A 15,277-nucleotide genomic window follows, 5' to 3' on the forward strand; every position below is an offset into this window, starting at 1 on the left:
GTAAGTAAATAAGTAAATAAGAGGGCACATATAATAATGAAAAAATAAGAGCAGCAAAATTTGGTTGAAATTACTTACATTGAGTTGACTGTGTGGCTTAATCCACAGATGTGGTGAAGCACTGTTTCGTTATGGTTTGCTAAGGAGTAACCCATTGCTTGAAATAGTGGAGAGCTGGGTGTCAAATCTTCGCCTTGTATCGCGGAGTGTATTATTATCAGCTGTGCTGAGTCTGAGTTGAAATGTTCAGGGATATTCCAACTCATGGAACGTCTCTCGGCCAATCAGAAACAAATAAATAGTTCCATAGAACCCAATTGTTGTATAATTTAATTAATAGATATCAACAATCTACTGCAATTTTCTACCCTCTATTTTTACAACTTTGTGATGTCATAACATAGATGCCCATACATAAAAAAATATATTGAAATATATTTTTAAGTGTCACAAATATGTGTGGGCCAATTTTGAATATTAACATATATTTCAAAAATGTATTTTCCATGACATTGTCCATGTAATGAACTGTTGTGAAGTTACATTAGGTATTTAAATTAATAGTACCCACCGTAAAATATCACATACTTGGGAACGGCTTATATCCTCATGTCCGGTAAGGTTTATTCTGTTTATTTATTGCTGTTTATTCTGATATATGGTGTGCCATGTGTTGAGTGAAGCGTTCGTGAGATGTACCAAGAGTAATGGGTGGAGGTGGACGAAGCGCTGTGTGCAGAATGGAAATATGATGAAATTTCATGTTTTCCAACATTAATTTTCTCGCAAATTTCTTGTGTATCACAGTACCTATCCACTAATATCATTGGAAAGCTACAGTTCCGCTCGTTCATGTGATATCTGTATGATTTATGTGTGATGAATTTTTCACCCTGCGCTCCACTTCCATTGAACATTACGCCCACGGGTGTGTCAATGAAAATAATAGGTGTGGTTAGGCGCTTGATCCAAAAATCTCTATCTTACACCCAGTAAAAATAATTACGCCACTGACCAAGAAAAATCTGGTCTATAGTGAAAAGCGCATGTAAAGCACAGTGGAGAAGATGCACAGTCACGATATGTAAGCAGGCAAGTCCCAGGCAACGACTCATTTTCAGGATGAATGTCCTTAGGAGTTTTATTTAGTCATTCTAACATTATTGGGTCAAGTTCAGGCTATGTTTTTGATTGTATACCTTGTCAGTCAATAGTTAAGTAAATAAGTGAGAGTAGAGTTTTGTCATTGCCTACTGTATGGAACCAGCGAGAGCAGATGCATGTAGGCTATATTCTGCTAATTACACGCAAGTTTTAGTAAAGCATTAGTGGAATCATGCAAGCAGATTCATTCAGATGTGCTGACTGTCAAAATACCAATGCACTATTTGATGTTGCGCTGGCTCTTAAAGGGAATGACATGTCATTCTCATTGGTTTAAAGGATGTAATGCCCAAACACACCCATGACTGATTAAGAAACATAAGAACAACCCATTTAAACAATGCGTCTGGCGTGTGATCACAAAATAACACTGTTAAATTAGGGAATGTGGACTGGACATGCCTTAAATGTCAGTGTTTCCCATACATTGACTTATTTAAGGCGGCCTACCACAATATCGACATTGACCACCACACAATGATTTTCCTGGTTGTACTAAATTGTGCTTAAATCTGGTTAGAATCATAACCGTGCTGCACTAATCTGTTAAAAACGGTTGCATTCAAGTTAATTCCCTGGGGATCAATAAAGTATCTATTTATCTATCTATCTATCTATCATTTTGCAAACCTACCACCACAAATAGAATTCAATTCTTCAATTCAATTCTTGAATTTCCCCTTGGGGATCAATAAAGTATCTATCTATCTATCTATCTATCTATCTATCTATCTATGGTAAATTTCAGGCAGGAAGAAAGAATATGAGTAGAAAACTAATTAATTTGAAAGTATTTATTCACTTATTTGAATAACACACAGATAATACATTGGCCACAACAGAGGCTTATCAAAATGCAGCAAATTAATTTTCTATACAACACCGTACAGAGGGAACATATTCATCTCTGTTTAGGAAAACTGGGCTAAGTTTAGTTATCTCCACATAGACCAAGAAGGATCTTCTCAAAATGGCCTTTAGTCTCCTTCTGCAAGAAAATGACACCCCATTAGACACCACGAATGACCACAACATGCACGTGCAGGGGGGGGGGGGTGCCAAAAATAATTCCGTGGAAATGCATGGATTGCAGTTGCTGCTACTGGAAGATTTTTGGAATCTGATTCCTTATCATACCTGTTAATTCGTACTTGTCGCTCGACTTATCGTGACTATATTCAAGGTGGCTGAAAACGGTAAACTTCCTGAAGGTACTGTCTGCTTTTTCAAAGTTCTCAATGTCTCGTTTTAAATGTCAGGGCCCTCGGAAGTCTACCAATGAAGTGTGGAGATACTTTGAGCCTCGTAAATGGTGTAAAACTGTGATTTATTTGCATGGCTAGGCCGATGCCCGAGGCACCCCCATTGAAAAAGCTGTTGGTAGCATCGACTAACTAGCGCCAGATTTCAGAGTGCAGGGGACAAGTCGAGATGAGCTATGAGACATACGTTCACACTCAGTATCATGTTTCAATACACTTAAGGTCAATATCACACCGGAATTCTCCTTTAACGCAATTGTTGCGGTTACTCCACTATTGAGATTAATCTGCTGTATCCTCTGTATTGAAAAATTCTAAGGCTTGGATGGGCAGGGTATGAAATTAAACTAAAAGTTCTCATACACATGTTAGTATCATTCCTGACATCCTAGAATGAAGTTCAGAAAAAAAAGTACTTCTCCAAAGCTCAACTCTCCTCAACATTTTATTTAAACAAGGATACCGGTGGTAATTCAGTATTTAAAATAAAGATGACATATATTGTTAACAATCTTGTTCCATGTGCCCTTTTTTGAATGTGAGCCCCTGCCCCTCAAAAGGTCTCTGCACGGCCCTGGACTATAAGTCTACTAGAAGAGCTGGGATCAGATTTGATTACAGGTTTTCACAAGACTTTGTAAATGTAACCTTTACTAAATCAGGATTTACATTTTGTTAATGGAGTAGACACTGTTGTCCCAAGTGACTTACAAAATTAAGCAACAAGCCCCGAGAGGCCATAGGTTACAATGATTTTACAACAGCTAAGGGGTGTTGTTAGGCACAACGCGCAAGCAGAGCTGTTGTAAAATCAGTGTAACCTACGGACTCAAGTGGCTTATTGCTTTTCTAAAACAGTTACTACTTATCTGACAAGATTTCATAAAGTAAAGGCACAGCAACAAGAAATGTAATGCTTTATTCATAAATAATTATTCGTTCGCCTATAAATATATTTCCTCTATCAGAATAGTTGTCAAGCAACATCGAGACGCAGCTACTCCCAACTTTTCTATCAAGCTGTGGTAGTGCAGTGATATAGAACGAAATGCGGTCAAGGTGTATGTTTATGCTGCATTTTGCAACGGCATTGAACGTGATTCAGCCAATCACAATCAAGGACCGGAACTATCAGTTTTAGAATGTGGGATAACATTCAAGCAAAATGCAAAGGAGACCTTAGGTAATAATTAATACTACTACCCGAAGATGAGTGCAGACATTGAAGTACTAGTCAAAGTGTGGTCGAGATAAGATAAGGGCAGAAGGGAGTAAAAGAGAGGGAATTTACATTAAAACATTTAGCAGATACTGTTGTCCAAAGTTACTTACATATGTCAACTATATTACAAGGGATTACAATGTCCCCAGAGCAACTTGGGGTTAAGTGCCCTGCTCAAGTACACAACAGTGGAAGCCAGGAATTGAACCCACAACTTGCAAGCTACTGCACGCTATCCCAGCTCCTTAACCACTACATTACCACAGCCCCTAAGGGAAGTGCATGGTAAGTGCATGTTAAGTGTGTCGGGTTGGATCAGGGGTGCTTCCTGTATCAGAATGCTCAGCTTCACCATAACTGTTTCCTTCATGAAGAAAATAAAAATACGCTTAATTCCCTTAGATTGTGTTGGTGAAATACCCACCAGAATATCCTGTTGCAGACTTCTGCCAAACATCCTCTTGTACTCTATTAGGATCTTCTTCAGGTCCACCTCAGAACGGCTCACAATGATTCTAGTCAGGGTGTCTTCATTGGTCCCAAAACCCTATAGACAGAGTCATTACATCTGTTACTGTTACTGAAGTCCTAACTCTACTATAATACGGACAGCTCAGGACTGCTACTGTTACTGAAGTCCTAACTCTACTATGATACGGACAGCTCAGGACTGTTACTGTTACTGAAGTCCTAACTCTACTATGATACGGACAGCTCAGGACTGTTTCTGTCCTAGATATCAATGGATGAGACACTGTGTAGACCAACAATGTATTTTAACTGCAATTACATTTATTTCCTAGTCTCATTGCTTATTTGTGAAACAATGCTACAATCCACAGGTATTTTATGATTGCACTGTTACCTTCATTGCCAGATGAAGCTTCTCAGCAAAGTAGGCCGGCATATTCCAGGCACACTTCACTGCATGGAATTGAACACACACACACACACACACACACACACACACACACACACACACACACACGAGTAACTATTGATTTAGGAACTGAGGAGATTTTTCCAGAGAGGGCGGAGCCTGCCCAACTAGATGGACGAGCATGGTCATGTGAATGCAGACAAACACACATGTACACACACACACACACACACACACACACTACAATGATTCTTACCCAAGGCCATGAGACAGTCATCAATGTCTCCAATGTGCTCCTCATCAACTACTTTAACCAATGTTGACTCTCCATACCGACTGTAGAACTTGAATACTAAACACACATAAAACAATTACCAACTTAATTGAAACTCTGATAATGTTAGTATATTTGTTTACTGTTGTAGTTTATTGTTATTATGTTATACGTCACTTTGGATAAGTAACCATAGCCATAACTTAACGACAATAAAGACTAAATGTTTCCCAAATTTTTCACAATATATCAGCCTGGTCCATGACATGTGACTGTTTTTCAGACATCTCACTTTTGCAGAGCTGGGGTCCACTCCTGGAGGTGAAAATATCAATGAAGACGGAGGTGTCAGTTCCTCTCTTATTCTCTCCTGCTTCATACAGAGCCTGCAAACCACAGAAAACACAAATACTTCTTACTCTACTGTCCTTTCCTATGTGGTAAACAGAAGTTACAGTGCCCCAGTCTTCGCCCCTCTACTGACGGTCAATTACCCTGGCATCACTTTTGGCAATGCTGTCCTCAATGTCAGTATCCTCACACCGGTCAGCCTACAGAAATAAACAGGTCCGTACATGGATGTTACATCCAGACATCTTGTCTGCATTGGATCTGGTATTTTGATGTGCTATCTAAGTACATGGTTATGGACACCCACCTTGCAAAGGGCTAGCAAGGCTTCCTGTAAATCTCCACCTGTGTCATTCTTAATGTCTTGCTCCAGACTTTCATCATAGACTATAACAAGACACATGTGAACACACACACACACACACACACACACACACACACACACACACACACACACACACACACACCATAGAAAACATGCACACTACAAGCAAACACTTTACAGGAAAACATAATCAATTTACAGATAAATTGTGATGCACATACCATCTTTAAAGATCTTCTTAATCGCTCTGACTTCTTCATTTGACCTGGACACCAAGATTTCTATCAAGACACACTCACAAGTACCAAAACCCTATGATTAAACAGAATTAACAACTTAGGTTACATGTTACATACATGTTTAATCAAATCCAAACGAAAGAAAACATGAGTTTCTCTGATAAACATATCAACGTTCATCCATGGATGACATTTACCTTCATGGCATGTTTCAGTTCATAGGCATCATATTGGACTGGAGTCATAAGTAAAGCCAAGACGACATTCTCAAAGTCTGACCGTAATGCAGACTTGATAGCTTCCTCCAGAGACTGTAATACAATTAATAATACAATTAATCACAGAAATAAAATAAAAAATAGTGACTGCGTATATATGCACTTCAGTATCCCAATTATGAGGCTTATCCCGATTTTGATCAGGATACGGTGTTTACATGAACACAGAGAAACCTGATTATTAATATCCCTGTCTACACGATGAAGAATGCCGGTTACTAACAATAAAGTTCTATGAGCACAGTATTGTGCATTTGGAAAAGAAACCAGTATAAGGTGTATGGAACAGTACCTACCGAAAGGGTTGAAGCGGAGCTGGGATAGCCTACTAAAGTGCATGTAAACACATGAATTGTGTTACAATCCTGTTCCAAACAGTTTTAGTCTGAATTGAATGCACACATGAGCAAGATCATATCTTTTTTTTAATGAAGGTGAAAAGCCTTCTTCTTGGCTGTCAGCATCACCTTCTCTGGAATCATTCTTGACAGTCAGCACTAACAATACTGAAATTGAAATGTTTACGATTGAGCTAAAAAGATGATATAGGTGATGCAGCATAGTGATATGAGACCACATATGCCAAGACCGAGTAAAGATGAAGACCATTGGTTTTTATTGTTTTTATTGGCTGTTGTCTGTCATAAGGCTCAAATTTCCTAGCAGCGCCCCTGCACCCCTGTCTAACTCTTCTTTTCTTCTCTACTTAACGAAAGGGAGCTAAGCTGGAGTCAAAATGTAGGATAGCATGAGACAGCAATATACAGGATTTATTTTTCAAATATTAGCATTGCAGCTTGCTCATCTTGCTGAATTGCTCTGTGATCACACCAGCAACTGATTGACTACCGTTTAGAACTTAGGGACACCAGGCAAGCTTGATGCTTTTTCTCTACGAAACTCCCCCTCGCTCGGTCTGAAGCTCTTTTCCTTTTCTTTGCGTCTATCGTCAAGGGTTTTCACTGCTTCTTCGCTGGCTCTGCCATTACACACACGTTTGCAACAATCTCTAGCGTTTTGTTAGCCTGCCTCTGTGCTGTAAACTGATCCTGCTTCGGTCGGTGGGTAGGATACACCGAACTTGCAAGTGGGATATTCTTCCTACAGGCAGTAGGGGCGGGCGAGAGAGCCTTCATTCGCCCCGTAATGAGTCATTTAACCATATACCGACTTACAAAGATGATTAATTAACACGAAAACGTTGCCTGGTGTCCCTTTAAAATCTTTGCATTGTAGGCCTACAAGATTCAAGTTTATGGGATGTATTTTCAAATGACACTAGTCAACATTATAATCCAAGGTAAATTGATTTGTAATTATGGATATTTTGAGGACATGATATGCACATTTTTTTTAAATGTCAAACAAGTGTAAAAACAAGTTTGAGGTTTTGCTCTAAAATTAGGGGTCCATTTCCTCCCACTATAGGCCAACAGAGTCGAGATGAAGTGCTTTTGCTTTCAATTCCAAGACCGAGTAAGCAAAACATTTGTCTCGAGGCCATTGCCTCATTTCATTTTTATTTCTGGGAGCGAATGCATATTCAAAGTCCTGTGAAAGGTAAAAAGTTACTTTGATGAAAGTTGTTTGTATTAAATACGTCTACAGATTTTCATCTTTGGACCCGAGGGCTAAAAAGCAGGAAGATGGTAAGAACTTTAAAAGTGACAATGGCAGTTGCTTTATTCTTTTGTTTTTTATGTGTGGGTGTTCATTAAGCTATACTAGGCACAATTTTTACCTTAATATAACCTCTACGAAGCCAATCTGATGGTAAACGAACTTGTAAATGGATTTACAGTGTCACTGTAAACCATTCACTTTTGCACTATCACCATTGCACACACTCTACCATTGCACCTTATCATGGTCAATGCCTTATCACATGTTCAGTCCAAACCAGACCTTTGTAATCACTTCACATGCTCTTTAATTCTTCATTTCTGTGAGTGATTTTTATGTATGCGAGATACTGTATATATGTTGTGTTATGGTTGTATAAGCTACTGCATGCCAAAAATGTCCCTTGGGATGAATAAAGTATCTGTCAATCTATCTATCTAATAGGGGAATTGTAAATAAATGTATTTAAATTTACTATAGCAAACCCTGTATTTTACTATAGTAAATACTGTAGTGTTTTTGAGCCTTAGTTATTTTATTGTAGTATACTATAGTTATGTTAAATAAACTATAGTATACCTACTATATTTTACTGTAGTAGCTACAGTAGTGTTTTTGAATCTTACGATAGTTATTTTACTGTTGCTACAGTTGGAAACATTTTCCAATTCACCCTATTTAGGTGGCAGCCATTGTAAACCAAAACGAGGCTACAGGGTACACAAACCATAGGATTGTTGTGTTCTATGCATTCGCCAGTAGGTGGCAAAAATGCATTAATTACAGTATATAGTCAGTGTTACCTGTAGCGTCGTTTTGGTTTATACAATGTCTGCCACCTGAATAAGATGAATGGCGAGAGACCAGACTCTGTTCACGAAGTGAAATGAAGTAGTGAGTCTGGAGACCAGGCTATCATTCCTGAGCACTGAAATAGAAAGTGAATAAAACTCTGAACAAAGCCCTACTTTATTCTTGCAGTAACGTAAGTAATATAGCCTATAAGCATAATATCTGCAGAACTTTTTTGGCAGCCCCAACAAACACATAATATTCAGGAAATGTTCCCTAAAGGTTCTCTGAAGGTATTCACTTACAGTAAAAGTTAAAGTTGACTGATATGTAGCGGACACTTTTATCCAAAGCAACACTGCGGCAATTGAACCAAAAAGAACGTAAAAAAAAAAACATTAATGAATTACGTTATGGAATGTTCACAGCAAGCATTCCCACACCCTTCTGCAAACTTTCACAGAACCAAAAATTTTTTGCTGGAACTGTGTTAAACTAAGTAATACTTTACTGTGCTCTGTAGACTGATAAACTACAACAGAATGTGGAGGAGGTGAAAGAGCTGATGGTGGAGAATTGCATAAAAATTGACGAACGTGGGGACAAGGTAACAGAACTGGATGAACGCGCTGAGGAACTTTGCAAAGCTGTAAGTTCCTTCTCTTCACTTGTGTGTTATCCTTTCTTTCTTTCGAGTACTTAGTTCTTAGTTACTTAATTCTCACCATGGAAGGCGTCCTCATCCATATCTTGTTTACCCAATCTGTTTTCTAGGGTCAAATCTTCGAGAAGAAAGCTGAACAGATCAAAAACAAGTACGTAAAGGAGGATCAGACGTGCAAGATCGGACTCCAAGGTCGGATAGCCATTGTGGTGGTAGGCCTACTGGTCTTGATAAGCATCATAGTTACCATCATCATGTACGGTACCACAGGCGGAGACCCTGCAATCGAATCAACCAAAGCAATCACTCCCGCAGGAACTGCATCAGGACAGAATTGAACATAGTCCAGTGCTTTGTATTGTGTATTCCCGCTGGATTTTTGTGTTAAAATGGATTTATGTATTTTTTGATAAAACTTGGGTAGATATCAACATTCTACATTGTCTTACATTTTTGGGGCAGCCGTGGCCTACTGGTTAGCGCTTCGGACTTGAAACTGGAGGGTTGCCGGTTCAAACCCCGACCAGTAGGCACGTCTGAAGTGCCCTTGAGCAAGGCACCTAACCCCTTACTGCTCCCCGAGCGCCGCTGTTGTTGCAGGCAGCTCACTGCGCCGGGATTAGTGTGCTTCACCTCACTGTGTGTTCACTGTGTGCTGCTGAGTGTGTTTCACTAATTCACGGATTGGGATAAATGCAGAGACCAAATTTCCCTCACGGGATCAAAGAGTATATATACTATACTTATATTTTTTACCCTCCATTCTCACAACTTTCTGATAGCATAACTTAGATGTTGCATTTCTATACCAGACACAGACCTATTTTATTTTTAACCCTCAGGACTCCATGCTGCTGACACACCCTTCGGAAATGACTAACTTTAACATTTACCCTCGTTGTCCCCTCTCTCTGTCCGGACAGAAGTACGACGGAGTATTAGGGCCACACATGAAGGAAATTTTTTTTTTTGCCATGACGAGATTAAACTTGCCATGTCGACATTAAACTCGACATTTCGAGAATAAAGTTGAAATGTAATGTCGACTTTAATCTCAATGTATCGACTTTAAAGTCGCCATGTCGACATTAAACTCGACATTTCGAGAATAAAGTTGAAATATCATGTCGACTTTAATCTCGACGTGTCGACATTAAACTCAACATTTTGAGAATAAAGTTAGTTTGGAGAGAGAACGACCGCTCGGGACTATTGAAAGGGAGGACGAATTAAACATTCCCGTTTTCTTCGACTGCAACAATGATTAGACATAGGCCTATATCATGTGAACAAAACATAAAACATTAACCTCCGTTGCTCAGCCAAATACTTTCCTGTAGGTCCTTATCACGGAGGCGATAAATGCGATGGTCAAAAGTAGCCTAAACGTCATTAGCGGTTTATTTATTTATTGTAGGCCTATTATTAAAGAGTGTTTTTCATCTAAAGGTTCAACTTCATGCTTATGCACTAGACTAGGCATACTAGGCGCTCTCCCCAATCCTAGAATTTCACATTGCTTGTTTGTAATGGATGCAAAACGGCCTATTGCTGAATGTCTAGGGACGAATGAAGCTGTCCTCCTCCCGACCACCCCATGTACTAGTAGCCTACATGCGCACATATGCACACAGTGCATAAATAAAGTATACATGCACACATATTCCCTCACGGGATCAAAATAGTATATATGCTTAGGCTATACCTGTGTTTATAGCCTCCTATGTTTATTTCAGGTGAGACATGGAAAAGCAGTTTTAGAGAAATTAGTTAACCTATGGAGAGTGACGGCCTGTGGTTCATGAAGGGCAGTTATTGGAATGTGCGGTGGCCTTACACGTAAAACAGAGTGAAATAGCATTTTGTATAGAAACATATCATTGGATACATGTATTATTCTAGCTATATAGCCTAAACGGCATGGTATTTCCAACCGCGAGATACAGCACTTCACGATGACGGCAATGAGTAGTTAACAGACAAGACGCAATCTATCTGAATATCTGCAATCTATCTGAAATAACACCTATTTGATTTGAAGCCCATTATTCATGTAACATATTGTGTGTTAGTGTAGGCTAGCTTAAACTGTGTATGCTATGTTTAAACCGTAGGCCTATTGCGAGTTTAATGTCAGCATGTCGACTTTAAAGTCAACAGGTCGAGATTAAAGTAGATATGATATTTCAACTTTATTCTCGAAATGTCGAGTTTAATGTCGACATGGCGACTTTAAAGTCAACATGTCGAGTTTAATCTCGCCATGGCAAAAATATTTTTTTTCTTCATGTGTGGCCCTAATACTCCGTCGTACAGAAGGCTCAAAAACCGGACTAGCAGGATAACTTGAGTTATGTAGCACGTATCATGTATTTTTTGTCTACCAACAGTGACCTCGAACAACAGGGTCCTATGTTATAAATGTCCGGAGTTTAAAAACGTTAAAAATTGGGATTCGATGTCATCCAACTGGCAGAAAGGGTGAAGATCAAAATATAATAATGGCTCCCCACCTTTCCAGTCTGCTGCTGGTACACAGCTTTGATCTGCTGCCTCTGGGAGTTGCTCCTCTTCACCATAAGCTCTATTATGGTAGCCTCATCCACATCTGCGTGATGAACAGTGTATTAGCATTATGGCAAAGTGAATGCAGCTGAAACCTCATGAGAGTGATGACACATTGATGATGACAATGGGTGACATGGGTGAATATACTGATCAGAGGAGGATATGTCCACACCAAAGTCTGTTAAACAATCGCTCTCAATCATCCACACTTGGTACGTCAGGTACAGTATGTGCACACTGTAACTGTATGTGCTGAGGCAATGCAAACTGTCACACAAGACAGATCTATAACGCTTCGTAGAGTTTCCAGTTCACTCTGTGGTCATATTGCTCCTAATTCTCTCTCTGGTCATGTGTAACATATGTAACCTTACCTCTTGACTCAATAGCCTTGCACAGAGCTGCTGCGTCCACACTGGGATTAAAGTTAGGGTGTGGGGTAATTGTTCCATGATACGGCTTCACATGAGCTTTTCCTTCATGTCCGTCCTACAGAAAGACACTTACTGTTAGGGTGCTTAGCATAATCTCTTGTATTGGGATCAAGACTGGCCACAAACGAGAGATTCCAGGCACATCAGAAAAGGAAAGTGTAACCGCCATTATTGTGACCATGAGTGCAGGAAGAGAACACAGACCAGATCAAATGATACCTGGCCTGAACACTCACCGAGTCATCGTCAGACTTGTTGTGGATGATTTTCTTAAAGATTTTCTTGAAGAATGACATGATCAGATCTAAGACATGAGGATAAAGATCGCAATTAAGCCCCAAACATGTATTAGCACAACAGCCAAACCCAAATGTCCTTATTATAACATACTAAATCGAAAAACATTGCAAATATGCTATGCTATATGAGATGGTCATTAACTCTGGACCTTCATTTCACATCTAAAAAGCCACAAAACCAGCTTGTTAACAATCAAGCACAACACCATTACACAACAAAAATAAATAAATATCTTTAACCGGTGAATATTGAGAAACCTTACCTGATTGTCTGCTTTCCGAGTCTCTGCCTTGAAATGTTGCTTGGGAGGCTGGCACACCTAGACACCTGTGACAACACCCACACTGCATCTGTGGAATGGGTGGAGTGGCAACCAAGCCAGTGTGTGCAGTTTGTGTCGGCCTCCAAAACTCAATTAACTCAGCACACGCATTCATTTGTGAGTGGAGGTGCAGAGAAAATACAGAACAACTACAATGTATAAGAACTTGGAAAGTAATGAAGTATAGGTCTAGCATCTAGGTCTAGGTTTAGGTTTTTCTCTTTATTAAATTAACATTACGAACATCATGTAATTACAATAGGCAACAGTCACAGGTATCAAGGAAACAATGAGCAAAACAGTGTCAGGAGCTGGGCTAATACATAAAAAAACATACATTCTGAAAAAATTATAAGATTTATTTAATATAGTGTTTTGTAATTCTCTATAATTGATTGTCAGCACAGACGATCAGTAAAATTATAGTGGGCCCTCAAATCCGGCTCTCTGTGTCTGGAAACATTCACCTGCAGATAGAAACACATGAACTGTATGAGGATGGGTTTTGATGGGTTAAAACAAAGATCCTTGATTACTAGCTCCGCTTTAACCCTCTCTGGTTAAAAGGTCAAAGATGACTAAACCTGAGACTATGTAGCTCACCTACTGCACAGGACCACGGTGAAAATTGTGAAAATTACGCTGATTATTTGGCAAATCAGTTTCGGTAGAGAATTCTCTGAGGGGAGAAACAGGGACACAACATGAGACAGACAGACTGGGGCTCTCACATGCCTCTTACTGGGGTCTCCTTATACAGTGCTGCTTGAAAGTGAATCCCACGGACAGTTTGGAGTTTTTCTGTTGTTTAATCATGATTTTCTTATTGTATCATCACCAGTTTTTAAATATGAACTGTCAAGTGTGTATATTTATCAAATGCATAGACTTGTTTTGAGGGAATTGCGTGAGAAGCCAAAAAATCAGGAAACATGGAATTAATGTACTGTACAGTATATACAAAAGTAAGTGAACCAGTTGCATTGGTAAAGTCAAGTAGGCAATTGATTAATGTAAAACGTATTTGGGTGCTGAAATGATCAATTAAGCATCCTAATCAAACAGACTTCCTTTGTAAAGGGTTTAAGCAGCCATGATTAAAAGAGAGAGGAAATCCACCAAACCACTGTAGTGCCAAGGCATACCCACAGAGATCAAAAATGCCATTGTTCCAAATGTAAAGCACTTTGAGCTGCATTCTGTGTATGAAAGATGCTTTACAAATAAAGCTTATTATATTCTTATAAGAGGAAAGGACATATCTGAGGACATAAGGAGGAGAGTAGTGACAGCCCATCAGTCTGGAGAAAGCTACAAGACCCTCTCTAGATTCCAGCTCCTTTTATCCACTGAAAGACAAATTATTTGCAAATGGAGGGCATTCAACATCACAGCAACATTTCCTAGAAGTGGGTGGCCATCAAAAGTATGACCAAGATACACCAGAAAGATATTAAATTGGGTAAAAACCAACCCACACATAACCTCTAGAGAGTTACAGACCTCGATGGCAGCATCTAAAATAAATCTACATGTGTCTACAATCAGACGAAACTGGAACAGACACAACGTTCATGGGAGGGTTGCTAGAAAGAAGCCTCTGCTCCCAAGAAAGAACAAAACTGCCCGATTCAACTTTCAGAGGCCTTCTGGAAGTCCATTCTCTGGACAGATGAGTCCAAATAACTATCTGTTTTTCCGCCTCTGGACCTGGACGACTCCATACCATCCAGGGAAGCATGAATTCTCAGGCCTGTCAACAAATTATTGATCTGAACCTCATGTCAGTCAGGGAGATGAAGCTAGGGAGGAAATAGATTTTACAACAGGACAATGACCCTATAAGCAGTCAAGCAAAATGACCAAGGAATGGCTTTTAAGATAAAGAGAATTCATACTCTGGATTGGTCAGTCCTGACCCCAATTCAATAGAACTTTGGCTAGATCTGAAGTGGGTAGTACATGCCAGTTGACCCTCCAGCCTCTCTCACCTGGCTCAGTTCTGCAAGGAGTAGGCAAAAATCGGCAGAACCAGATGTGACACCGGTGAATGGGTACAGAAGAAGTTTAGTTGAAGTAGTGGTTGCAAAAGGGGGAAATTAACTACATGGGTTCACATAAATCATATTATGAGTTTTTGTGAACTAAACCACTTTTGTTTAATATATAATGAAACTATAACCTTCTTTTGTTTTGGTCTATTATTTGGAAGGTCATCTTAACAAATTAGGGTTTGGATGTGCATTAAATAAGGTTATAAAAAACAACTGACATGTCTGAGGGTTCACAAACGTTAAAGCAGCACTGTAGGCCTATGTCATCAAGCATTCACTTGCAAATGTGCTGTGTACTGTTATACAACTATACTTTAGAATCATGCTCACTTAGTCTTTGGCTTATGGAGCTTGTCATTCCCCTGGTGGGTGGTGGCTCCCACTCCTCAGAGGATGAGTAGCCAGAAGAGGTGCAGGACCTCTGATGATTCTGCCCATGGGGGATGCATCTGAAGACGGACGCCAGGCAAGAGTTGATGGCAGAGGCACAGGGGGACTCCATGAACATCTTCCTAAGAAAGGTCT

At 39.6% G+C, this 15,277-nt stretch overlaps 1 protein-coding gene across 1 annotated transcript; it reads right to left on the reverse strand.

The window, feature by feature from the left end:
* Window positions 1-1,943: 1,943 nt before the first annotated feature.
* On the reverse strand, window positions 1,944-12,771 carry LOC121680180 (annexin A1-like). Its single transcript, XM_042059397.1, has 13 exons — window positions 12,639-12,771; window positions 12,313-12,380; window positions 12,017-12,131; window positions 11,588-11,682; window positions 5,915-6,028; window positions 5,700-5,790; window positions 5,461-5,540; window positions 5,297-5,353; window positions 5,095-5,188; window positions 4,785-4,880; window positions 4,514-4,572; window positions 4,073-4,195; window positions 1,944-2,152 (listed from the first exon to the last, which is right to left on the reverse strand). Exons 1-13 carry the CDS (start codon window positions 12,724-12,726, stop codon window positions 2,096-2,098), a joined length of 1,137 nt encoding a protein of 378 aa, XP_041915331.1. The 5' UTR covers window positions 12,727-12,771; the 3' UTR covers window positions 1,944-2,095.
* Window positions 12,772-15,277: the final 2,506 nt, after the last annotated feature.

The sequence above is a fragment of the Alosa sapidissima genome, chromosome 13, assembly GCF_018492685.1.
Source record: "Alosa sapidissima isolate fAloSap1 chromosome 13, fAloSap1.pri, whole genome shotgun sequence".
Classification (NCBI taxonomy): domain Eukaryota; kingdom Metazoa; phylum Chordata; class Actinopteri; order Clupeiformes; family Clupeidae; genus Alosa; species Alosa sapidissima.

What these genes read in the sequence shown, in the direction of transcription:
- LOC121680180 (XM_042059397.1), bottom strand. Translation starts at nt 12,726, where the DNA reads ATGCAGTGTGGGTGTTGTCACAGGTGTCTAGGTGTGCCAGCCTCCCAA. An exon ending in ACAAGTCTGACGATGACTCG is followed by an intron (nt 12,132 to 12,312) that starts GTGAGTGTTCAG and finishes GTCTTTCTGTAG; the next exon opens with GACGGACATGAAGGAAAAGC. An exon ending in TTGCCAAAAGTGATGCCAGG is followed by an intron (nt 5,189 to 5,296) that starts GTAATTGACCGT and finishes TGTGGTTTGCAG; the next exon opens with GCTCTGTATGAAGCAGGAGA.